General features: G+C 39.8%; 2 protein-coding genes across 3 annotated transcripts in view; both read left to right on the forward strand.

Moving 5' to 3' along the window:
- The window catches only part of LGR4 (leucine rich repeat containing G protein-coupled receptor 4), a 107,314-nt gene extending 103,869 nt beyond the window's left edge, over positions 1–3,445 (forward strand). For both annotated transcript variants that reach the window (XM_021083233.1, XM_013994475.2), the window contains exon 18: positions 255–3,445. In XM_021083233.1, coding sequence (XP_020938892.1) covers positions 255–1,531 — 1,277 coding nt within the window. In that variant the 3' untranslated portion in view covers positions 1,532–3,445. The remainder of the gene's footprint in view (positions 1–254) is intronic.
- The window catches only part of CCDC34 (coiled-coil domain containing 34), a 37,147-nt gene continuing 21,049 nt past the window's right edge, over positions 8,395–24,492 (forward strand). The window contains exons 1-2 of the mRNA XM_003122907.4: positions 8,395–8,838; positions 15,377–15,512. Coding sequence (XP_003122955.1) covers positions 8,495–8,838; positions 15,377–15,512 — 480 coding nt within the window. The 5' untranslated portion in view covers positions 8,395–8,494. The remainder of the gene's footprint in view (positions 8,839–15,376; positions 15,513–24,492) is intronic.

Consider the following 24,492-nt stretch of genomic DNA (forward strand, 5'->3'; position numbering starts at 1 on the left):
CGTCCTAGACACTGTGCTGTGTATATTAGGTATAAGAAAAAGTGAAAAATTCTCTTTTAACTATCACTGTTTGACTTTGCCAAATAATTAATAAAAGAAATGAGATAAAAATATATTAAAACAATATATTAAGATATATTTTCAATAGCCTAGTCCAATGTTGAAAATATCTAAGAAATGCAGTCATTTCAATTTAGCTCAATATGGTAGCAGATTAGTTATTCTTTTATTTCTCTCTCTCTCTTTCTTTGTAGGTGCTTTTAAGCCCTGTGAATATTTACTGGGAAGTTGGATGATCCGTCTCACAGTGTGGTTCATTTTCTTGGTGGCCTTGTTTTTCAACCTGCTTGTCATTTTAACAACATTTGCATCTTGTACATCACTGCCTTCCTCCAAATTGTTCATAGGCCTGATTTCTGTATCTAACTTATTCATGGGAGCCTATACTGGCATCTTAACTTTTCTGGATGCCGTGTCCTGGGGCCGATTTGCTGAATTTGGCATTTGGTGGGAGATTGGCAGTGGCTGCAAAATAGCCGGGTTTCTTGCCGTTTTCTCCTCTGAAAGTGCCATATTTTTATTAATGTTAGCAGCTGTGGAAAGAAGCTTATCTGCAAAAGATATAATGAAAAATGGGAAAAGCGATCATCTCAAACAGTTCCAGATTGCTGCCTTTTTTGCTTTTCTGGGGGCTGCAGTAGCAGGCTGTTTCCCCCTTTTCCATGGAGGGGAGTATTCTGCATCACCCCTGTGCTTGCCATTTCCCACAGGGGAAACCCCATCGTTGGGATTTACGGTAACCTTAGTGCTCTTAAACTCCCTAGCATTTTTATTAATGGCCATTATCTACACTAAACTCTACTGCAACCTGGAAAAAGAAGACCTTTCAGAGAACTCACATTCTAGCATGATTAAGCATGTTGCTTGGCTCATCTTCACCAACTGCATCTTTTTCTGCCCCGTTGCATTTTTCTCATTTGCACCATTGATCACTGCAATCTCTATCAGCCCTGAAATAATGAAGTCTGTTACGCTGATATTTTTCCCATTGCCTGCTTGCCTGAATCCAGTCCTGTACGTTTTCTTTAACCCAAAGTTTAAAGAAGACTGGAAGTTACTGAAGCGCCATATCACCAAGAAAAGCGGCTCTGTGTCAGTTTCCACCAGCAGCCAAGCTGGTTGCGTGGACCAGGATTTCTACTATGACTGTGGCATGTACTCACATTTGCAGGGTAACCTGAGCGTGTGTGACTGCTGCGAGTCCTTTCTGTTGACAAAGCCAGTGTCCTGCAAACACTTAATAAAATCACACAGCTGTCCTGCCTTGGCAGTGGGTTCTTGCCAAAGGCCAGATGGCTATTGGTCTGACTGTGGCACACAGTCTGCCCACTCCGATTATGCAGATGAAGAAGATTCCTTTGTCTCGGACAGTTCTGATCAGGTGCAGGCCTGTGGACGAGCCTGCTTCTATCAGAGTCGAGGATTCCCTTTGGTGCGCTATGCCTACAATCTCCCAAGAGTCAAAGACTGAATCCATGTGTTTGTAACTGGTTCCCCCGTCAACCAAAATCACAGTCTTGGTAGAATGAACCTTAATCTGATGTCTCATCTTGGAAGCACTTCTGTGATCACTGCCTGGTGTCACTTAAATAAGGAGAAGGTGGCAGTTTATTTCTTAAACCAGACCTTTTCAAGGAACAAGTGCCTAAACTTATCAGCTGATGAAAAAATGCAGTGTCCAAGCAATGTGTAGTCTATTCCAAACAAAATTTATAATTGAAAAAGATTTTATGTATCTCATAGCAATATAATTTTGGGTTTTTCTGATCCATAGGCAGCAAATTTATACCTGGTTTTCAATTCAGCACAGGATACAGAACAGCTGTTAATATTTTTTAAGAATATTTTAAACGGTGATTTTATATAACTGAAAAACAGTCTTGCTCGTTTTACCTAATGTCTCCCCATTAATCTCAGGACAACTTACTGCAGGGCCAAAAAAAGGGATTATTTCCCAGATAGAACTAGGAGAGTATATGTAGGCATTATCTTCTTGCATTTTCCATCTTTGACAAACTAGAATCATCAATTTTGCTTGTTTAAGAGATTTATAAAATCTAAAACCCGAAGATGTTTTTAAAACAATATTAACAACTGTCAGATTTTCAAAGAATACCTGAACACATGTGTCTTCAGTCATTATACTTTGCTTTGTTTCAATCAGAGTAAATTTTTTTCTTCCATTTTTGTGATCACACAGCTAGGAAAAAGTAAAGCGATAATTGCTGCATGAGTTTAGTAAATTTGGCTAAACTACTAACATGGGATTTTAATGGTATCTGAGGGATTTGATGGCTTCCTGTAATGTTCTCATTGATAAAACTCTTCCTAATATCATTGGCTTTACTCGTATATTCCAATTTTGTTGGTTATATTATCTACCTATAGTTCAAATTATACAGAAAGTAAATTTTGGCAAATGATTTCATTTAGTTGGAATAAATTGGTAGTAATCATGACACAAAGCACTTACATTTACTTCTTAGCGAGCTGGATTCTCTTAAACTTAGGCTATTATATGGATGCGTCCACACATTTTTCCCCTTACTGTGATTTACAGGAGCCTGTGCAACAGCTCAGAAATGGTTCTTGTGAGACAAGACAAATATATTACTAAGAAAAAAAAAAAAAGGAATAAAGTTTGGGCCTCTGTCTTTAAAAATTAAAAAATTTACTTGATTTTCATCTATAGACTTTTAACATGTCACTATGTGGAGTCTTAAAATCATAAATGTTCAATATGTTTTTTGAACAACATGCTAAATCAATAGCAAACCCACTGCCATACTAGTTATTCAGGATATACTAAAAAACATTAAGCTAGATTGCAGTTTAATAATTAAACTGTACATAATGTGCATATAATGAATTTTTATCTTATGTAAATTATTTTTAGAACACAAGTTGGGAAATGTGGCTTCTGTTCATTTCGTTTAATTAAAGCTACCTCCTAAACTATAGTGGCTGCCAGTAGCAGAATGTTAAATTGTGGTTTATATACTTTTTGCATTGTAAATAGTCTTGGTTGTACATTGTCAGTGTAATAAAGACAGAATCTTTGTATATCAAAATCATGTAGTTTGTATAAAATGTGGGAGGGATTTATTTACAGTGTGTTGTAATTTTGTAAGGCCAACTATTCACAAGTTTTTTAAATTGCTATCCTGTTTGTATATTACACATCTGATAAATATTAAATCATAACTTGGTAAAAAAAAAAATCTAGCTAAAAGTTTTTTTTCCTAAAAGTCATGTTACTGAGTACTTTCACTGCATTCATTTAGAACAGAAGATATCTAAAATAATGTGGTAAACTACTCTACATATAGTAGGAAATACAATATTGTATGCAGTGTCTTGAATTATTAAAGTTTCTGGAAAGTGATCTATTTTGTCTTAATTTATAATTAGCTATAGGAATGAATTTGCTTATTGTTTAAGTAAATTAAAGTAAAATATTTTTAGGAGTATTAGAAGAAATGCTGGGAGAACACTTTACTGGAATTTGGAAGTGAGGTTTCATCCTAAGTTTGAATCATACTCCTGGAAAACAAATTGTGAAATACAAGATATTAATTATCTTTAATTATTAAGTTAATTAGATATTATTTAAAAGCAAATAATTGGAGTTCTCCTGTGGCACAGTGGGTTAAGGATCCAGCGTTGTCACTACAGTGGCTTGGGTTAACGCTGTGCCTGGGTTCAGTCCCTGGTCTGGGAAATTCTACATGCAGTGGGTATGGCAAAAAACAAAAACAAAATGATTAAAAAACCTGTATCAGAGTTCCTATTGTGGCTCAGTAGGTTAAGAACTCGACATAGAATCTATGAGGATTTGGGTTCAATCCCTGGCCTCCATCAGTGAGTTAAGGATCTGGTGTTGCCATAAGCTGTGGCATAGGTCTCAGATGAGGTTTAGATCTGGCATTGCCATGGCTGTGGTGTAGGCCAGCAGCTGCAGCTCTAATTTGACCCCTAGCCTTGGGAACTTCCTTATGCCACAGGAATGGCCCTAAAAAGAAAAAGAAAAAAAAAAAAAGCCTGATTCCAAATGCAGTCAATTGCCCAAATGCAATAGTCTGCCCTCTGTTCCCTTATCCGTGGTTTCACTCTCCATGGTTTTACTTGTCCATGGTCAACTTCAGTCTGAAAATATTAAATGGAAAATTCCAGAAACAATTCATAAGTTTTTATTTTATTTTATTTTTTGTCTTATTAGGGCCATACCCGAAGCATATGGAGGTTCCCAGGCTAGGGGTTGAATTGGAGCTGTAGCCGCCAGCATATATCACAGCCGCAGCAATGCCAGATCCAAGCCATGTCTGCAACCTTACACCACAGCTCACGGCAAAGCCAGATCCTTAACCCACTGAGCAAGCCAAGGATTGAACCTGTGTCCTCATGGATACTAGTCAGATTCATTTCTCCTGAGCCAAGACAAGCACTCCCAACAATTCATAAGTTTTAAATTGCCCACCCTAAGTAGCATGATGAAATCTTGTGCAATTCTTGCATTACGTTCCATAACAAATCATGCCTTTTTCCAGCGTATCCTGCCAGTTAATCACTTATTAGCCACCTCTGACTCTATATCTCAGCGCTTGTGTTCAAGTAACCCTTATTTTAATTAATAATAGCCCCAAAGCATGAGAATAGTGATGCTGGCAATTCAGATATTCTCTTATTCTGCCTAATTTATAAATTCAACTGTATAGAAAAAAAAACATAATGTACATAGGGTTCAGTACTATCTGCAGTTTCAGACATCCACTGGGGTTCTTGGAACACGTCCCCTGTGGATAAGGATGGAATACTGTGCTTAGAAGTAACTCAATAGTCACAATCATCAAGACCTCATTTTACAGATGGGAAATTAGAGGACTTAGTGAAATTTATGTGAATACCTGACACACATAGCAGATTAGAACCCAAACCAGCATCCAGTTCCTTTTCCTTTTCCTTTTTTTTTTTTTTTTTGATTTTTAGGGCCGCACCTATGGCCTATGGAAGTTCCCAGGCTAGAGGTCTAATTGGAGCTGCAGCTAGTAGTCACAGCAACTCGGGATCTGAACAAGTCTGTGACCTACACTACAGCCAGCCAGGGATCAAACTCACACCCTCATGGATACTAGTTGAGTTCATAGCCCACTGAGCCACAATGGGAACTCCACGTTCCTCTTAATTTAAGACACTTTTTATGTTTGTTTTAAACTTTGGTATATGTTTGGAATTCCCATAACCAAAGTAGAATAGTCACATTAGCCCTCCTCTCATTCCACAGCCCTCACTGCCCACACCTGTCATCCAACCTTGGCAGTTGTAAATCTTGCTTCATCTTCATCACATTCACTCACCCTTCTTAAGTCCCTCTACCCTTTGGATTATTATTATTATTTTTAGAATGGTTTTAGGTTTATAGAAGAAATTGAGAAGAAAGTAGAGAGTTCCCATATACCTCACACTCAGTTTTCCCTGTTTTTAACATTTTACATTAGCAAGGCACATTTGTTGCAATTAATGAACCAATATTTATACATTACTAATGACTAGAATCCATACTTGATTCAGATTTCCTTTTTCTGTTGCAGGATCCCATCGAGGATCTCACATTACATTTAGTCATCGTGTCTCCTTAGTCTCCTCTTGGTTGTGAGTTTTTCAGTCTTCCCTTGTTGTTGTTGTTGGGGCTTTTGTTTTGTTTTTTGTCTTTTTAGGGCCACACTCTCTGTATATGGAGGTTCCCAGGCTGGGGGTCGAAATGGAGTTTTAGCCACTGGCCTACACTACAGCCACAGCAACGCAGGATCCGAGCCATGTCTGCGACCTACACCACAGCTCATGGCAACACCGGATCCTTAACCCACTGAACGAGTCTAGGGATCAAAGCTGCTACCTCATGGATACTAGTCAGATTCGTTTCTGCTGAACAACAATGGGAACTCCCTTTTGGATTATTTTGATGTAAATCTAAGACATACTGTCTCATCTGAAAATATTTCAATATGTCCAGGGATACAGTATTCTAAGTTGTGTAATATATTGCCATAGGGCTCCCTGGTAATTTTTTTTTTAAATTTTATTACTTGGTAATGTTTGTTTTTGGTTTTTTGGGTTTTTTTGTTTTGTTTTGTTTTGTTTTGTTTCTTCTGCTTTTTATGGCCACATGGAATATGGAAGTTCTTGGGCTAGGGGTCAAATTGGAGCTTCAGCTGAGGCATAAGCCACAGCCACAGCAACACTGGATTCAAGCTGTATCTGTGACCGATGCCGCACCTTGCAGCAATGCTGGATCCTTAACTCACTTAGCAAAGCTAGGGATGGAATCCGCATCCTCACAGAGACTATGTCCAGCCACAGTGGGAACTCAGCAGGGTTATTTTTGTAACAGATTTTCAAGCCAAGATTACTCTTCCCTTATAGGAAGTTACGAAGCCAGCAAAAAATAGAGATTATCTCAAATATACCAGGAACGTGAAAATGAGAAGGTACTAATACTCTGAATCCTAAGGGGAGAGGCCCTCTTTGAGCTTATTTATACATTTTATATAATTCTACCAAAACTGATTATGGTTTCTGAGCTCCAGTAATGAAAATGTGCTGTAAGAAAGGAGACCACAGGACTTGATTATGTTCAAGCACCAATACCAGCAGCTCTTAGCCTCATGGCTCCAGGGTTGCTGCAGCATAATGCAATGGTTGGTCATGATTATGATTCCGAGGCATCAAGGAAAGGGCATAATTTGTTTAAAACATTTTAGATTCCCATACCAAGAAGTTACAGTGGAACAGTTTTGGAGTCTAAATGACACTTTACCATTATCTCTCTTCTGGTCCTATGCTAGAAGCTTTGAGAATCAATGAGATAATATGACGAGGAGTTAGATTATGTCCCTGTTTTACAGAAGAGTAAATCTGTAAAAGATTTTTACATGAGAGGCAAAACAACTTTGTTTAAGGAAACTTAGCAAATAAGAGGAAAACAACTGATTCAAATCCAGTCCCTTTCCTATCAAAATATGTTTTTTTCCTATTATGCTTCAGTAATGGCTGGTGAAGTCTGTTGGGAATAGCTTCTCAAGTTTACTCCTTTGTGAAGCGCTGAAGTGGCCCAGGGCCTTCTGTTGCTGTTAATGACTCTAGAGATGCTCTCTTAAAAGGTTTTAACCAGATACACGCCAATACTGAATAACTGGAATAGAGTATGAAAATTCAAGCCATCTTTATTCCTCTCTTACTCGAATTGCTTCGGTTTTCTTCCATTTTTAATGCTTTTACTGAAAATTTTAACAAAATTTACATTCCGTTTAAATAGTTTTAACCACATCATATTTTATTAATTATAGCTTCTGCCTTCTGAATTACCCTTGGTTATTGTTATTTGCTGTATATAATTCTCTGGTGTCAAAATTTGCAGATCTAAATTTCGTCAAAGATTTTGTATCACTTTTTGGTCAGTAACAAATTCTGTGTGCTGCTTTAGCTACTCTTTGTTTTCATTTTGTGATATTTCTACTAACAATGAGCATTATGAGCTGAACAAAGCCCATTTACTTACACGTGTACACAGTTTTGTCAGCATTAATAAAGCAACTTTAGTGTCTATCACCTCTCCCTGACTGCCTTCATCCCCATCCCTAGTTCCTAAGAGGAGAGTGCTCCTTCCAAGGTCCCACAAAGTTTTTTTCATTCCTCATCAAATGCCTATCACAGAATATTTTAATGGTATGGCTCTTCACCACCAAAGAATGTAATCGCAAGGCTTTTACCTTATATATCATCAGTCCTTAGCACAGATCCTAGTACACAAGAGATGTCAGAGAAGCCCCAATATTCACATGCATAAACAAACGAGGATTCCTCTAAGATGCGAGGCAGACGAGGTGCTACCAAAAACAATGAAAGATTTTACCAAAAGTACATTATTGGATACACCTGTAAATTTGGATATGGCTCGCCCCCAGCCCTTAAAATACACCCACTTGTGGCCATTTGCTGAGAGAAATCACATCTGATCCTTGTAGCCCTGACCCTGTAATGTAGGGGTAGTTTTGGCTTTTGGCTTCTGCCTAGTTCCTCCTAAAAGTATGTGCCTTATTCAGTGACGGCACAGTTCCTGTACCAAAGGAACTACTACACCACCATAGCAAACAAGGCACGGGCCCTCCAAGCTGTCAGCCACGAGCAGGACCTAGTCGGGGAGTTGAGCTCGGGGTTAAATTACAAGCAGCAGTGCACGTCCAAGCCAGGGAGGAGGCGGGGACTTGGCGCACGAAGCCACGCTCTGCAGGCCCGGACAAAGCATAGGCGGCCTCCACGCGTCGCCCTGGCAACGTAGGGACAGCGCCGGCCCGGATTGGCCGCGCCGGCACGCGCAGGGCCTGATGGGAGAGCACGTCTAGACCTCCGCTCCGCCGGTTTGAACTTGGCGGGCCGGATGAGGGCCGCCGGGCGGTGGAGGGCTACCTCGCCCCTTCCGGACACCCGGCTTTTGGCCGCCTGCAGGTCCAGGTCTCGGCTCTCCTCCGGCTCCTTCTCCGCCCTCATGGAGGGCGCCCGGGGACAGGGGCTGGAGGCGGTGGAGGTGTGTTCGCTGTCGCCGCCGCTGAGCTGCAGCAATTCCACCTTGTCGCTGTTGTCTCCCCTCGGCTACCAGAGCTTCTCGTTGGACGACGACGATGGTGACGGGGAGGAGGAGGAGGAAGATGTGGACGAAGATGCTCATGACTCAGAGGACCAGGTGGAGAGCCTGAGAGGAATGGAGTTACAGGGGTGCGCCAGGTAAACCAAGGCCGCCGGCCAATACAGCCCCTCTCAAGATTCTTTGGACCCTGCTAAGTACCTTCCTCTGTTGGCCTAACACCCACCTGTCTTCCCTCTCAAAGGCTGCACGGGCCTCTGCATCCACAGGTGCTGCTTGTTTGGCACCTAGAGCCCTGGGCTGATTCTTACACATGACCACAATTTTCCCATCGTTTTTAATCCTTTTTCCTGAAAATTCGATGACTGCTACAGTCTCACTCCTAAGGGAAACACACATCGTCTTAAAAACACAAAATCTTGCTACAATTTCATGAGTTTTATGAATACCTAAAAAGTCAGATTATGGACACTAGGACTCTTGTCCAAACCCTTAACACCAAAATGTGGATTACTGCATGTTAGTAATATTTGTAGCTATTCTGAAAAAATGCAATTGTCAGTGAAGCAGGTTATGGTAAGCAGTATTCATTTTATGTCATAAATAAGGAGCTGAAGCACAGAAGTTAGCAGTGTCAACCCCAGCAACTACAGACAATGCTGGGTCTGCTCTGAGCACTTAACAGTAGAAGTCATGGAATCAAAGAATGTTACAATCAAAGAGGTTATTAAAGCCATCTTAATTTGTTTATTTCTACAGTTGTTCATTTGGCGGTTTGTACCCTATACTAGTCTAGATACTGAGGCCCATAAACAAAATAGGCATGGTCTCTACTCATGGAATTAAAGTCTAGATTAAGCCGCTCATTTCACAGATTGGATCAAACCATGGCTCAGAATACAAATAGTCTAATTCAAAGGCATACACCTAGTTATTAGCAGAGCTGAGCCTAATACCAAGGTATGCTGATCATATTTTCTCTTCTCTATGCTACATGCCTATTGTTGGGTATATAGAAATAGGAGCAAAGGGCCTGTCTCTGCAGGTATATCTTTTTTTTCTTCTTTTTAGGGCCACACCTGTGGCATATGGAAGTTCCCAGGCTAGGGGTCGAATTGAAGCTGTAGATGCCAGCCTACGCCACAGCCACAGCAGCGGAGGATCTGAGCTGCATCTGTGACCTACGCTGCAGCTTGTGGCAACACTGAGTCCTTAACCCACTGAGCGAAGCCAGGAATGGATACTAGTGGTTCTTAACCCACTGAGCCACAGTGGGAACTCCAGTCTGCAGGAATATGTTTTGTGAGACAGGCTTAGTGATGCAGGTCTGGGGGCAGAATCATTACATCATCTTCAGAAAGTTTCTGATTGTCAAGCTGCACAAAGCACAATATAGGAGATCTAAGAAATACAGGCCAGAGAACCCTTGCTTTATGTGTAAACCACCAGATAGTCCCCTTTACTACAAAGCTTTCATACCCAGAGTAAGTGAATGGAATATAGAGCCATATGAAGTGACTCACTCAGTTACAACAATGAGTCTCCAGAAATGAGAAGTGAAAAGTAAGTACACTGGTAGGAATGGAGATCAGTAAGAGAAACCAAGCTAAGCCATGTGTCCAGACTGGTTGTAGCAACAAGAAACAGTTTCAGGAGTCCATTTTCCTGTAGGCCTTTGTACAGATTTCTCAGAACTAAGTTGGTCCCAAAGATTTTCTTTTTTTTTTTTTTGTCATTTTTTGCCATTTCATGGGCTGCTCCCACGGCATATGGAGGATCTCAGGCTAGGGGTCTAATCGGAGCTGTAGCTGCCGGCCATGGCCACAGCCACAGCAACGCAGGATCCGAGCTGTGTCTGCAGCCTACACCACAGCTCACGGCAATGCCGGATCCTTAACCCACTGAGCAAGGGCAGGGATCAAACCCACAACCTCATGGTTCCTAGTCGGATTCCTTTACCACTGCATCACGACGGGAACTCCGGTCCCAAAGATTTTGAAAATAAATTTCAAGGCTTTAGAAAACGCCATTTGAGCCTAATCAACAGGACTAAGCAACGTAGACACAATTTGGCAACCTAATGTGTGATGGTCATCAAAACTACACCTGAGCTGGAGTTCCCACTGTGGTAAAGCCGGTCAAGGCCCAGTGCAGTGGGGTAGATCCTGTGTTGCCGCAGCTGTGGCTCTGATTAGATCCCTGGCTTCGGAACATCCATGTACTGCAGGTGCAGGCCTTAAACAAAAAAGCAAAAAACCCTACAGCTCAGCTTCTGAGACCTTGCACTAGTTTTTCTAAGAGCCAAAGCCCTGACCAAATGGAGCTCATCAGGGGAGGAGCTGATCAAATTTGTTGCAAACCTTAGCCAAAACCCTAATGAGCTGGTACCATCCTAGGGCTGAAGCTGCCTTCCTTATCACAGTTCCTTCCCTCTGAATCAAAGCAATAGGTAGTATGTGGTCTGGAAAGAATCCAGAAGTTGTCAAGCCTGTATGTGGCAAGTGTCAGATGCTTACTGGGTGTTCAACAAACATGTGCTGAAGGAATGTGTCTTATTTCCTAGAGAACAGATGGGTGCAGTGATTATTTTCAAATGCTTCAGAAAACCTAGCACTTCTTTTCAGTAACCTTTCCTCATTCCTCCTCCCTACTGCTCTGCTCACCTTTAGTTGGTACCCTGAACAGTTTGGGGGTGATCTTAGTCCAGCCATAGTTCTGGGCATTGAGCTTCCTCTTGTGACCCAGGGTATGAACCTAGAGCTGTGTGGGATTTTATACCTTTTTTTCCATCCTTCACCTGCCACAGGGATGTGACTATGGCAAAACTAATAGAGTAAGGCTTTTGGGGACACACTCAGGCTTCAGTTGCATATGATGGAGTTGAGATCCAGGTATTTTAGGTATATAGAGCTGTGCTTAGAGGATGCAGTGAGCTTTAAGTGTGGTGGACAGGGCTGTGATGAGGCTCACAGGTGACTTCAGACAAGATGAGAAGTATTTTCCTGGGATCTTTCATAATATGCATTAGACTTTCTCTTTATTCAGTTTTATGTTGGTTTTTATACACTGTCTCCATTAGGAATCCCATGCCTTCATAAGCATCCTGGTCATAAACAGCTGCTTTAGCTTCTCTTGATTATGGGAAGAGCTGAGGTGAATGTGCGATACATTTTGAATATATCTGTTAAAACTGATGAGGCAAGAAATTTAATATTTAAAGTGTCATTAAAAAAAAAAACACTGATCTCACTGATCTTCCTTCCTTCTTTCCTTCCTTCCTTCCTTTCTTTCTTTCCTTCTTTTTCTTTTTTTGTCTTTTTAGGGCTGCACCCTCTGAGGCATATGGAGATTCCCAGGCTAGGGGTCAAATAGCTGCAGCCACAGGCCTACACCACAGCAACGCCAGGTCTGAGCCATGTCTGCAACCTACACCACAGCTCAGAGCAACGCCAGATCCTTAACCCACTGTGTGAGACCAGGGATTGAACCTGCATCCTCATGGATGCTAGTCAGATTCGTTTCTGCTGAGCTCTCGGGGGGTGGGGGGGGGACTCCTTTTTTTTTTTGGTCTTTTTAGGGCCCCACTCATGGCATATGGAGATTCCCAGGCTAGGTGTTGAATTGGAGCTGCAGCTGCCGGCCTATGCCACAACCACAGCAATGTGATCTCACTGATTTCTTATTTCAACAAACAGATCTTAGGAGCTGACTCTATCCAGGCCCTAAGCTAGACTCTTGGAATAAAAAATGAGTTAGGGCATGTTTTCTGTCTGCAAGGAATTCATGGCCTCTGGCAGAGATGGGCAAATGACAGAAAGCCCAAGGCACTTAGTCCAGATTTTTGCAGAGTTTCACTGTGAGGCAATAAAGTTAATACCTGAGTTGAATTATGAAGGGAGAGTAGGAATTAGCTGCACTCTTCCTAGTACTACTAAATGACACCTTCCAAATGCTGAGTGCCCAGGACTGAACTAAGTAACTAAGCTTTAGCATGGATTGTTCATGCCACAGTACCAGTTCATGCCACTACTGTTTTCTCCACTTAACAGATGAGAAATGGAAGTTTGAAAAGGTTAAAAAATGTACATAGCTAGGAAACAGCAGGTAGAGATTGACCCCAGATGTTTTATTCCCAAATCTAAGCTCTGACTTTGGCTGTATGTGGAGGTGGAGGAAAGGCATTTCAGAGTTTTAGGCAGAGATGTAGAGCACAAGGGCATGGAGTAGTCATCAACCTGCCTGAGTTCAACAAGACTGAAACGTGGAGTCTAGATCCGCCATGGGTAGAATAAGAGGCTGGAAGATAGGCAGGGCCAATTCATGGGTGTCAGACTACAGAAAGTGGATTTCATCTTAGGGGCAAAGGAGCTACTGAAGAACTTTGAGGAACAGGATGCTGGAAGGATGCCTTTAAAGGATGAATCTGGCAACGGTGGAGGATAGTTTGAAATGGAGAGAGAAAGGCCAGTTATGTCCAGACAGCAGCTGTAAGGTTGTGGAAGAGAAGAATGTCTTGAGAGAGCAAAGAACTAGAATAGATGTGACATGGTGATTATATGGGTGTGGGAAGGAGGGTATTAAATGTGGTCAGGGAGCTGGAGGAGTGAAAGCTTAGGTTTCTGGCTTGGCTGGTACTCTTCACTGAGGTAGGATATAAGAGGAGGAGTAAGATTTATTTTTTATTTTTTAATTTTTTTAATTACACGGTGTTTTATTACATTATAGTTGTACAGCGATCACCACAACCCAGTTTTATAGCATTTCCATCCCAAACCCCCATCCCCCAACCTGTCTCCTTTGGAAACCATAAGTTTTTCAAAGTCTGTGAGTCAGTGTCTGTTTTGCAAAGAAGTTCGTTTTGTCCTTTTTTTAGATTCCACATGTAAGTGGTAGCATATGATGTTGGTGTCTTGCTGTCTGACTAACTTCACTTAGTATGATAATTTCTAAGTCCATCCATGTTGCTGCAGATGCCCTTATTTCTTTCCTTTTAATGGCTGAGTAATATTCCATTGTGTATATGTACCACATCTTCTTTATCCACCCCTCTTTGATGGGCATTTAGTTTGTTTCCATGTTTTGGTTATTGTATATAGTGCTGCAATGAACATTGGAAGGCTTTGCTTTTTAGGGCTACACCTCAGCACATGAAGGTTCCCAGGCTAGGGGTCAAATTGGAGCTGTAGCTGCCCGCCTACACCACAGCCACAGTAATGCCAGGTCCTTAAACCACTGAGTAAGGCCAGGGATTGAACCTGCATCCTCATGGATGCTAGAAGGATTCATTAACTTCTGAGCCACGACAGGAACTCCAACATGTATCTTTTCGAGTCATGGTTTTCTCTGGATAGATGCCCAGGAGTGGGATTGCTGGATCAAATGGTAATTCTAAGAGGAGTAAGATTTTTCTTGGTGGGGTGGATAGTGCATGGTAGAAGATGATTAGACTTGTTGTGAGTTGATTAGGTTTGATGTTTAAGTGGGATACTCTCTCAGATGGTTGAAAATAAGAGTTTGGAGCTCAGGAGCAAGATCTAGCCTGGAATGCCCAAGCCAGGCATCATCAGCACCTAGAGATAGTTGAAACAATGGGAGGATGAGGTGATGGTGTGCAAGACTGAGAAGGATAGATATAAAAGAAATAACCCATCGCAAGTGTCCCTTTCCCACTAGAAAGCAAATTCCTTAAGGACATAGACAAATGCAGCAATGGCCGCGGGAAAAAAACCAAGTAAACTTAAGGTATGAAGTATAAAAATTCACGCGTAGCAGTGGACGAGGCAATTGGTTACCCGAAGTAGGAATGTTAAAGGGATACAGGGGAGCTGAGTCTATAATAACCTAGTCTTTAGAGTAGCCTTGGGTCCTGAACAGCCTTTCTTTCTATGGGTGTTCAGAGTTCAGCTTTTCCTAAGTTTTATGGGGCTTGTGTATCTGGCCAAGACCCTGTGTTCTTTTTTTACCCCCACTGTGTTTTTCTGTAAGTGTGCACAGCACTCCCCTCTCCTCCCGAGCTCGAATGAGTGGTTACTTTTACAGTTATCCAAAAGAGACAGACAGCTGTGTGTGGTGGAGACTATGGTAGGAGGTAACCCAGCTGTGGGGAGTCATGGACACCGTGAGAATTGGCAACACATTAAAGAATACAAGGGCCATATATTTTTTGTACTTTTTAAATTTCAAAACAATTTCCAACTTAGAGAAAAGTTGAGAGTATAAAGAACTTTTGTCAGCCCTTCACTCCCAAACCCTAATTATTACTACATTGGCTTTACCATCCTCTCTGTGTAAATACATATTCTTTCCTTTGCAAACTATTCAAAGGAGGAAAAAAACGAAGGTCTGCTCCAGGATCTGGTTAGGATCATATGTCATAATTAGTTGTCCAGATACAAGATTTTTAAGAGTAGAAAATTGTTGCCATTGAGGCAAATGTGATTTTAGAAGATGAGAGAATTCAAAGGCAATCTGAAGCATAAACTAATTCAAATATTGGACTTCCTGTTCAGGCTTTTTCAAGTGTATATATATGATTAATTCATGCATTTTTACATATAAAGATCATAATACTGTAAATATATCATGGAATTCTGCTTTCATTGTACAGTTAAGTGATTTTGACTGCTAAGCTGAAGAGGTTGGAGTGCATGTGATATAATATCCTCTCTTTTGTAATAGTGTGGTTGGATCTGAAGATACCCAAGAAGAACAGAAACAGGTGTGCTTACCAGAGAGCAGCCTGACACCATGGGAAGTGTGGTTTGTTGGCAAAGAAAAAGTAGAACGTGACCGTCTGCAGCAGAAAGCTCGAGAGGTAAAAACTAGACAGTATTCTTTCTGATTAATCCAAGAGCTCACAAAGTAAAGAACCGCTGTCGCAAGTAAAATGTTAATGTTGTTATCTCTCACAAAAAAGTTTTTGCATTTATTTGCATCAGGTTGCTGTATTCATTTTAATAACATTGTAGAAATAATACATGTTCATTATAAGAACATTTGGAAAATACAGGTAAGCATAATGAGGAAAATTAAGACCTCTAATCTCATCCCCTGAAGATAACTATTATTATCTATTGCGGCATGGAGCCTTCCAGATTTTCTTCTATGTAAATTTAAAAATATGTGAAAATGTATATTCATATGGACACAATGGAATGTCACTCTATGTACATTTAACTAAAGTAAATTCAACTGCATGTACTTGGTAAAATTTTTAGGAGAAGAGAGAAATAAAAATTGAAGTAGCAGCAGGAAATCTACCTCCATATCAGAGCATGCTCCCCAGAGTGAGTTTCTTTGGGGAGATGGGACTCTGCTGGGATTTTAGGATTTTTCATTTTCTCTGTGCCTTGCTTATAGATGTTTTTATATTTGTGATTCTCTCTGAGATCTCTTGACACTCAAAAAATAGTTTGATACATTTTCACATGAATCTGTCATTCTTTGAACTCTTAATGTTTGCTATTTAGAAAATAGCAGCCAAATAGATTTGAGTTTGCCATCCTCTAGTATCCAGATTCACTGTCGTGAATTCTCCCTATCCAAACACAGAAACCAGATAGATTCAGTGGTGAGGGACATGTCTTGTTTTTATAAATAGGATCACTCTTTTGTAACCAGATTTTTTTGCCTTTTAAACATTAGTAATTATTTTTATATCACTAAATATTTTTATATCATTATTTAAAAGTGGCTGGCTAAGATTATTAAAATGTGTTTAAAATATATTAAATATATATTAGAATATAGTTAACCAGTTCACTGTTGTTGGATATTTTTTGGTTTTTTTTGTTCTTTTCTAGGGCTTTACCCATGGCACATGGAGGTTCCCAGGCTAGGGGTCTAACCAGAGCTGTAGCCACTGGCCTACGCCAGAGCCACAGCACTGTGGGGTCCAAGCCTCGTCTGCAACCTATACCACAGCTCACGGCAACGCCGGATCCTTAACCCACTGAGCGAGGCCAGGGATGGAACCCGCAACCTCATGGTTCCTAGTCAGATTCGTTAGCCATTGAGCCACGACAGGAACTCCCACTGTTGTCGGATATTTAGTATCCCTGTTGCCATAAAAATCCTTGGAAACAAAGCTTTAACTTCCATGACCTTCCTTGGAATAAATTTTCCATTTCAGTTTTGAAACTAATTGTTCTTTCTGTTGATGAATTCTCTCATCTTGGCATGATTCAGATGATCGTAGAAACCCATATTTCCCTGTTGCACAATACTTTGTATTCTAAAATACAAATTTATTCCTGGAAAAATTTCTGCTTGGGCACTGGGCTTAAGGAAGACCTTGTAGCTTGATATCAGGCAGGTTTATTTAAACTTTTTACACTTCAATTTCCTCATCGGTACAATGAGAATTAAATAATACCTGGTCACAGAACTTTTTAGAGGATTAAATGAGACAAAGTTTAAGTTTATTGATATTGTTATTTATATCATTGTTAGTCATAGTCTTTTCCTTTTGTATTGAAGTATAGTTGATTTATTTCTTTTTCTTAAAGTATAGTTGATTTACAATGTTTTGTCTGTGTTTGTGTGTATATTTATATATATTCATTTTTTATATTATTCTCCAACTTGGTCTGTCCCGGGAGACTGGATCTATTTGCCTATGCTGTACAGTAGGACCTTGTTTTTTATCCATTCTAAATGTAATAGTTTGCATCTACTGACCCCAAACTACCAGTCTATTCCACTCTCTCCCCTCTCCCCCTTGGCAACCAGAAGTCTGTTGTCTATGTTTGTGAGTCTGTTTCTGTTTCATAGATAGGTTCATTTGTGCCGGATTTTAGATTCCACATAGAAGTGATGTATGCTTTGTCTTTCTCTTTCTGATTTACTTCACTTAGTATGATAATCTCTAGTTGCATACACTTGCTGCACATGGCATGATTTCATTCTTTTTATGGCTGAGTAGTATTCCATTGGATGACACTTTTAATCCATTCATCAGTTGGTGGACATTTAGATTGTTTCCATATCTTGGCTTTTGTAAATAGTGCTGCCATGAACATAAAGGTGCATGTATCTTTTTGAATTAAAGTTTTCTCCAGATATATGCCCAGGAGCGGGGTTGGGGTATCAATCATATGGTAGCTATATTTTTAATTTTTTAAGGAACCTCTATACAATTCTCCATTGTGGCTGTACCAATTTACATACCTACCAACAGTGTAGGAAGGTTCCTATTTCTCCACAGCCTCTCCAGCATTTATTATTTGTAGACTTATTAATGATGGGCATTCTGTCCAGTGTGAGGTGGTACCACACTGTAGTTTTGATTTGCGTGTCTCTAATAATTAGTGGTATTGAGCATCTTTTCATGTGCCTGTTGACCATCTTCTATCTTCTTTGGAGAAATGTCTGCCTGGGTTTTCTACTCATTTTTGATTGCTTTAATTGAGCTTTATGAGGTGTTTCTATATTTTGGAAATTAATCCTTTGTCAGTTGCATCACTTGCAAATACTCTCTCCCATTCAGTAGTTTGTCCTTTCATTTTGTTTATGGTTTCCTTTGCTATGCAAAGACTTTTAAGTTTAATTAGGTCCCATTTGTTTGTTCTTGCTTTTATTTTCAATATTCTAGAAAGATGGATCCAAAAAAATATTGCTGTGATTTATGTCAAAGAATGTTCTGCTTATGTTTTCCTGTAGGAGTTTTAAGCTAACCAGTCTTGCATAAATTTATTTGTCTTTTTATCTTTTTAGGGCAGCACATGTGGCATATGGAGGTTCCCAGGCTAAGGGTCTGATTGGAGCTGTAGCCGCCGGCCTACGCCAGAGCATAGCAATGCCAGATCGGAGCTGCGTCTGTGAACTACACCACAGCTCATGGCAATGCTGGATCCTTAACCCACTGAGTGAGGCCAGGGATTGAACCGACATCCTCATGGTTCCTAGTCGGATTCGTTAACTACTGAACCACGATGGGAACTCCTATTTATTTATTTATTTTTATTTATTTATTTTTGCTCTTTAGGGCTGCACCCATGGCATATGGAGGTTCCCAGGCTAAGGGTCTAATCAGACCTACAGCTGCAGGCCTACTGGCCTACGCCATAGCAATGCCAGATCCAAGCTATGTCTACGACCTACACCACAGGTCATGGCAACACTGGATCCTTAACCCACTGAGTGAGACCGGGAATCAAACCCACAACCTCATGGTTCCTGGTTGGATTTGTTTCTGCTGTGCCACAACAGGGACTCCCAGTCTTGCATTTAGGTCTTTAAGCCATTTTGAGTTTATTTTTGTATGTGGTGTTATGGAAGGTTCTAAGTTTGTTCTTTTACATGTAGCTGTCCAGTTTTCTCCATGCCAATTATTGAAAGATTGTCTTTTCTCTCTTATATATTGCCTCTTTTGTTGTAGATTAATTGACCATAAGTATGTGGGTTTATTTCTGGGCTTTTAGTCTTGTTCCACTGATCTATGTGTCCAGTTTTGTGCTAGTACCATACTCTTTTGATTACTCTAGCTTTGTAGTGTAGTCTGGATTCAGGGATCATGATTCTTTCAGCTCCATTCTTCTTTCTCAAGATTGCTTTAGCTATTTGAAGTCTTTTGTGTTTCCAAACAAATTTTAAAATTGTTTGTTCTTGTTCTGTGAAAAATGCCATTGGTAATTTGATAAGGATTGCCTGGAGTTTGTAGATTGCCTTGGGTTGTACAAGCATTTAGAAAAATATTGATTCTTCCAGTGCAAGAATACAGGATATCTTTCCATCTGTTTGTGTCATCTTCAGTTTCTTTCATCAGTGTCTTAGTTTTCAGAGTACAAGTCTTCTGCCACTTAAGTAAGTTTATTCTTAGCTATTCTTTTCGAATGTGATGATAAATGGGATTGTTGCCTTAATTTCTCTGATAGTTTGATGTTAGTATATAGAAATACAACAGATTTCTGTGTATTAATTTTGTATCCTGCAGCTTTACTGAATCATTGATGAGCTCTAGTAGTTTTCTGGTAGTGTGCTTAGGATTTTCTCATGTCATTTACAAAGAATGATTATTTTACTTCTTCCTTTCCAATTCAGATTCCTTTTATTTCTTTGTCTTCTCTGATTGCTGAGGCTAGTAGTTCCAAAACTATGTTAAATAAAAGTAGCAAGAGTGGGCATCCTTGTTTTATTCCTGATCTTAGAAGAAATGCTTTTAGCATGTCACTTGAATATGTTAGCTGTGGGTTTGTTATATGTGTCCTTTGTTGTGCCCACTTGCTGAAGAGTTTTTTAATCAAAATGGATGTTGAATTTTATCAAAAGCTTTTTCTACATCGGAAGTTCCTGTCGAGGCTCAGTGGTTACTGAATCCAACTAGGAACCATGAGGTTGCGGGTTTGATCCCTGGCCTCACTCAGTGGGTTAAGGATTTGGCATTGCCATGAGTTGAGGTGTAGGTCACAGACGTGGCTTGTATCTGATGTTGCTGTGGCTCTTGCATATAGGTTGGCAGCTACGGCTCAAATTAGACCCCTAGCCTGGGAACCTCCATATGCTGCAGATGCGACCCTAGAAAAGACAAAAAAAAAGAAAGCTTTTTCTTCATTGATGTGATCATATGGTTTTTACTGTTTTGTTTTGTTTTTTTGCCTTTTCTAGGGCTGCTCTGGCAGCATATGGAAGTTCCCAGGCTAGGGGTCTAATTGGAGCTGTAGCTGCCGGCCTACACCACAGCCACAGCAACAGCAGATCTGAGCTGCATCTGCAACCTACACCGCCGGCCTACACCACAGCTCATGGCAATGCCAGATCCTTAACCCCCTGAGCGAGGCCAGGGGTCGAACCTGAAACCTCATGGTTCCTAGTCGGATTTGTTAACCACTGAGCCATGATGGGAACTCCCTTTTTATTGTTTTGTTAATGTGGTGTATCACATTGACTAATTTGTGGTTGTTGAAAAACCTTGCATCCCTGGAATATATTCTATTTGATCATAGTGGATGATCCTTTTAATGTATTGTTGGATTTGGTTCACTAATATTTTGTTGAGGATTTTTGCATCTATGTTCATTGGTGATATTAGCCCATAATTTTCTTTTTTTGTGAAATTATCTTTGACTGATTTTGGTGCTAGGGTGATGGTGGCCTCATTAATCGGGTTCAGTTCCTATGTCTGCAAATTTTTTTTTTTTTTTTTTTTTTTTGGTCTTTTTGTCTTTTTTTGTTGTTGTTGTTGTTGCTATTTCTTGGGCCACTCCCGCGGCATATGGAGGTTCCCAGGCTAGGGGTTGAATCGGAGCTGTAGCCTCTGGCCTACGCCAGAGCCACAGCAATGCGGGATCCGAGCCGTGTCTGCAACCTACACCACAGCTCACGGCAACGCCGGATCGTTAACCCACTGAGCAAGGGCAGGGACCGAACCCGCAACCTCATGGTTCTTAGTCGGATTCGTTAACCACTGCGCCACGACGGGAACTCCTCTGCAATTTTTTAGAATAGTTTTTGATGGGTAAATGTTAACTCTTCTCTGCTCTAAATGTTTGGTAGAATTCACTTGTGAAGCCATCTGGGCCTGGGCTTTTGTTTGCTGGGAGTTTTTAAATTACTGATTCAGTGTCAGTACTGGTAATTGGCACTGGTAATTGGTCTGTTTTCTATTTTCTATTTTTTCCTGGTTGAGTCTTAGAGTGTTCCTTTCTAACAATTTGCCCATATCTTCTAAGTTGTTCATTTTATTGACATAGAGTTGGTCATATTATTCTCTTATGATCCTTTGTATTTCTGTGATGTCAGCTGTAACTTCTCCTTTTTCATTTCTGATTTTATTGATTCTGCCCTCCCTTTTTTTCTTGATAAGTCTGGCTAAAATTTTTATCAATTTTGTTTATCTTCAAAAAACCAGCTTTTAGTTTTATTAATCTTTTCTGTTGTTTAGTCTCTATTTCATTTCTTTCTGTTATGAGCTATACAATTTTTTGTAACCTTGGGTTTTGTTTGTTGTTCTTTCTTTAGTTGCTTTAGGTGTAAGGTTAGGTTTATTGAATTTTTTCTTATTTCCTGAGGTAAGCTTGTATTGCTATAAACTTCCCTTCTAGAACTGTGTTTGCTGTGTCTCACAGGTTTTGGATCATAGTGGTTTTGTTTTCATTTGTCTCTAGGCATATTTTGATTTCCTCTTTAGTTTCTTTAGTGGTTCATTGGTTTTTTTGTAGCATGTTATTTAGTCTCCACTTTTTTTGTGTGTTTTTAGCAATTTTCTTTCATATACTTGATTTCTAGGCTCATTACGTGAGGTCAGAAAAGATGCTTGATATGATTTCAGTTTTCTCATTTTATTGAAACTTGTTTTTTGGTCTAGTATGTGACCTCCCCTGGAGAATGTTCCATGTGCACTGGAAAAAGAGTGTGTATTCTGCTGCTTTTTGATGGGATGCTTTGTATATATTAAGATTTGGTCTAATGTGTTATATAAGGCCTGTGTTTCATTATTGATTTTCTGTTTGTATGATTTGTCCATTGATGTAACTGCATTGTTAAATTCCCCCACTATTATTGTGTTACTGTCCATTTGTCCTTTTATGTCTGTTAACATTTACCTTATTATGGAGGTGCTCCTATATTGGGTGCCAATGTATTTACAATTGTTATATCTTACTTTTTGTATTGATCCCTTGTTCATGATGTAGTGTCCTTCTTTGTCTCTTGTAACAGTCTTTATTTTAAAGTCTGTTTTGTCTGGTATAAGTATTGCTGCTCTGGTTTTCTTTTGATTTCTATCTGCATGGAATACCTTTTTCCATCCCTTTACTTTCAGCCTGTTTGTGTCTCTAGACCTGAAATGAGTCTCTAGTAAACAGCATATATTGGGTCTTGTTTTTGTATTTATTCAGTCTATATTTATCTTCTGGTTGAAGCATTTAACCTATTCTCATTAAAAGTTATTATCAATAATGTATGTTCTTACTGCCTTTTTGTTAATTGTTTTGGATTTGTTTTTGTAAGTCTTATTTCTTCCTTGCCTCTTTTGTTCTTTTCTCTTGCAGTTTGATGACTGTCTTTAGTTTTGTGTTTGGATTTCTTTTTCTTGTTTGTGTATTAACAATTACAGATTTTTGGTTTGCAGTTACCATGAGGCTTTTGTAAAGCAGTCTGTGTGTGTATATACATGACTGTTTAAGTTGCTCATCTCCTAGTTTCAAATGCATTTTAACAGTCCTGCATTTGTTCTCTCCTCCCCTCTCAATTTCTGTTTTTGATGTCATATTTTACATCTAAACATTTTGTGTATCCCTTAACTGTTTATTGTGGATACAAATGATTGTACTACCTCTATCTTTTAACCTCCCCGCAAGCTTTTTGCGTGGATGATTTCCTACCTTTACTGTGTGTTTGCCTTTACTGATAAGCTTTTTCATTTTGTAATTATTTTTTCTAATATTGGCCTTCTCTTTTTTTCTTGAGAATTTCCTTTAACATTTGTTGTAAAGCTGTTTTGGTGTGCTGAATTCTTTTAGCTCTCGTTTATCTGTAAATCTTTTGATTTCTCCAACAAATCAGAGAGCCTTGCTGAGTAGAGTATTCTTTTTTTTTTTTTTTAAGAGTAATTTTATTTTCTCAGCAAAATTGAGTGGAAAGTACAGGACATCCCTAGAACCCTCTGCCCCTAGACATTAACAGCCTCCCCGCTAACAACGGCCTGCACCAGAATGGTGCATCTGTTATAATCAGTCATCCTATATTCACACATTATCATCATCTAAAGCCCCATAGTTGCCATTAAGGCTCATTCGTGGTGTTATTCATTCTGTGGGTTTGGACAAATATATAATGACGTATTCGCCATCATAGTATCATAAAGAATAATTTCAACGACCTAGAAATCCTCTGTGCTCTGCCTATTCATCTCTCCCTTCCCCTAATCCCTGGCAACCACTGATCTTTTTACCATCTCCATGGTTTTGCCTTTTCCAGAATGCCATAGTGTGTGTGACCAGTATTCTTGATTGTAGCTTTTTCCCTTTCATAACTTTAAATATATCATGCCACTCCCTTCTGGCCCGCAGGGTTTCTGCTGAAAACTCAGCCGATAGCCTTTTGGGAGTTCTTTTGTATGTTACTTATTGATTTTCCCTTGCTGCTTTTAATATTCTCTTTTTATCTTGATCTTTGTCATTTTAATTACAGTGTGTCCCTCTTGGTTACTCATGTATGGGACTCTGCTTTGTGGACCTGGGTGACTGTTTCCCTTTCTTTCCTTAATTAGGGAAGATTTTAGCTATTACATTTTCAAATATTTTCTCAGGCCCTTTCTCTCTGTTCTTTTTCTTGGACCCTTATAATGGGAATATTAGTATGCTTGATGTTGTCCCGAATGCTTCTTACCCTGTCCTCATTTCTTTTCATTTTTTTTTTTTTTCTTTTCAGCGGCTGTGATTTCTACTACTGTCTTCCAGCTCACTGATCCATTCTTCTCTATCATTTAGTGTACTATGGATTCCTTCTGGTGTATTTGTGATTTCAGTTACTGTATTCTTCATCTTGGTTTGATTGTTCTTTATATTTTCTGACTCTTTGGTAAAAATTTCTAACTTCTTGCTTGGTGTGTCCATTCTCCTGAGTTCTTTCATCATCTTTACAATCATTATTATAAACTCTTCCTCAGGTAGATTGCCTATCTCCACTTCACTGAGTTCTTCTTGGCTTTTACCTTCTTTTATCTGAAACATATTCCTCTGCTGCCTCGTTTTGTCTGAGTTGCTTTTGTATTTATGTATGTGGTAGATTAGTTACATCTTTCAGTCACATAGGTAGGAGACGTCTTGTGTGTTCCAGCAGTGCATTCCTCTCTT

Source organism: Sus scrofa, chromosome 2 (assembly GCF_000003025.6).
Source record: "Sus scrofa isolate TJ Tabasco breed Duroc chromosome 2, Sscrofa11.1, whole genome shotgun sequence".
Lineage (NCBI taxonomy): Eukaryota > Metazoa > Chordata > Mammalia > Artiodactyla > Suidae > Sus > Sus scrofa.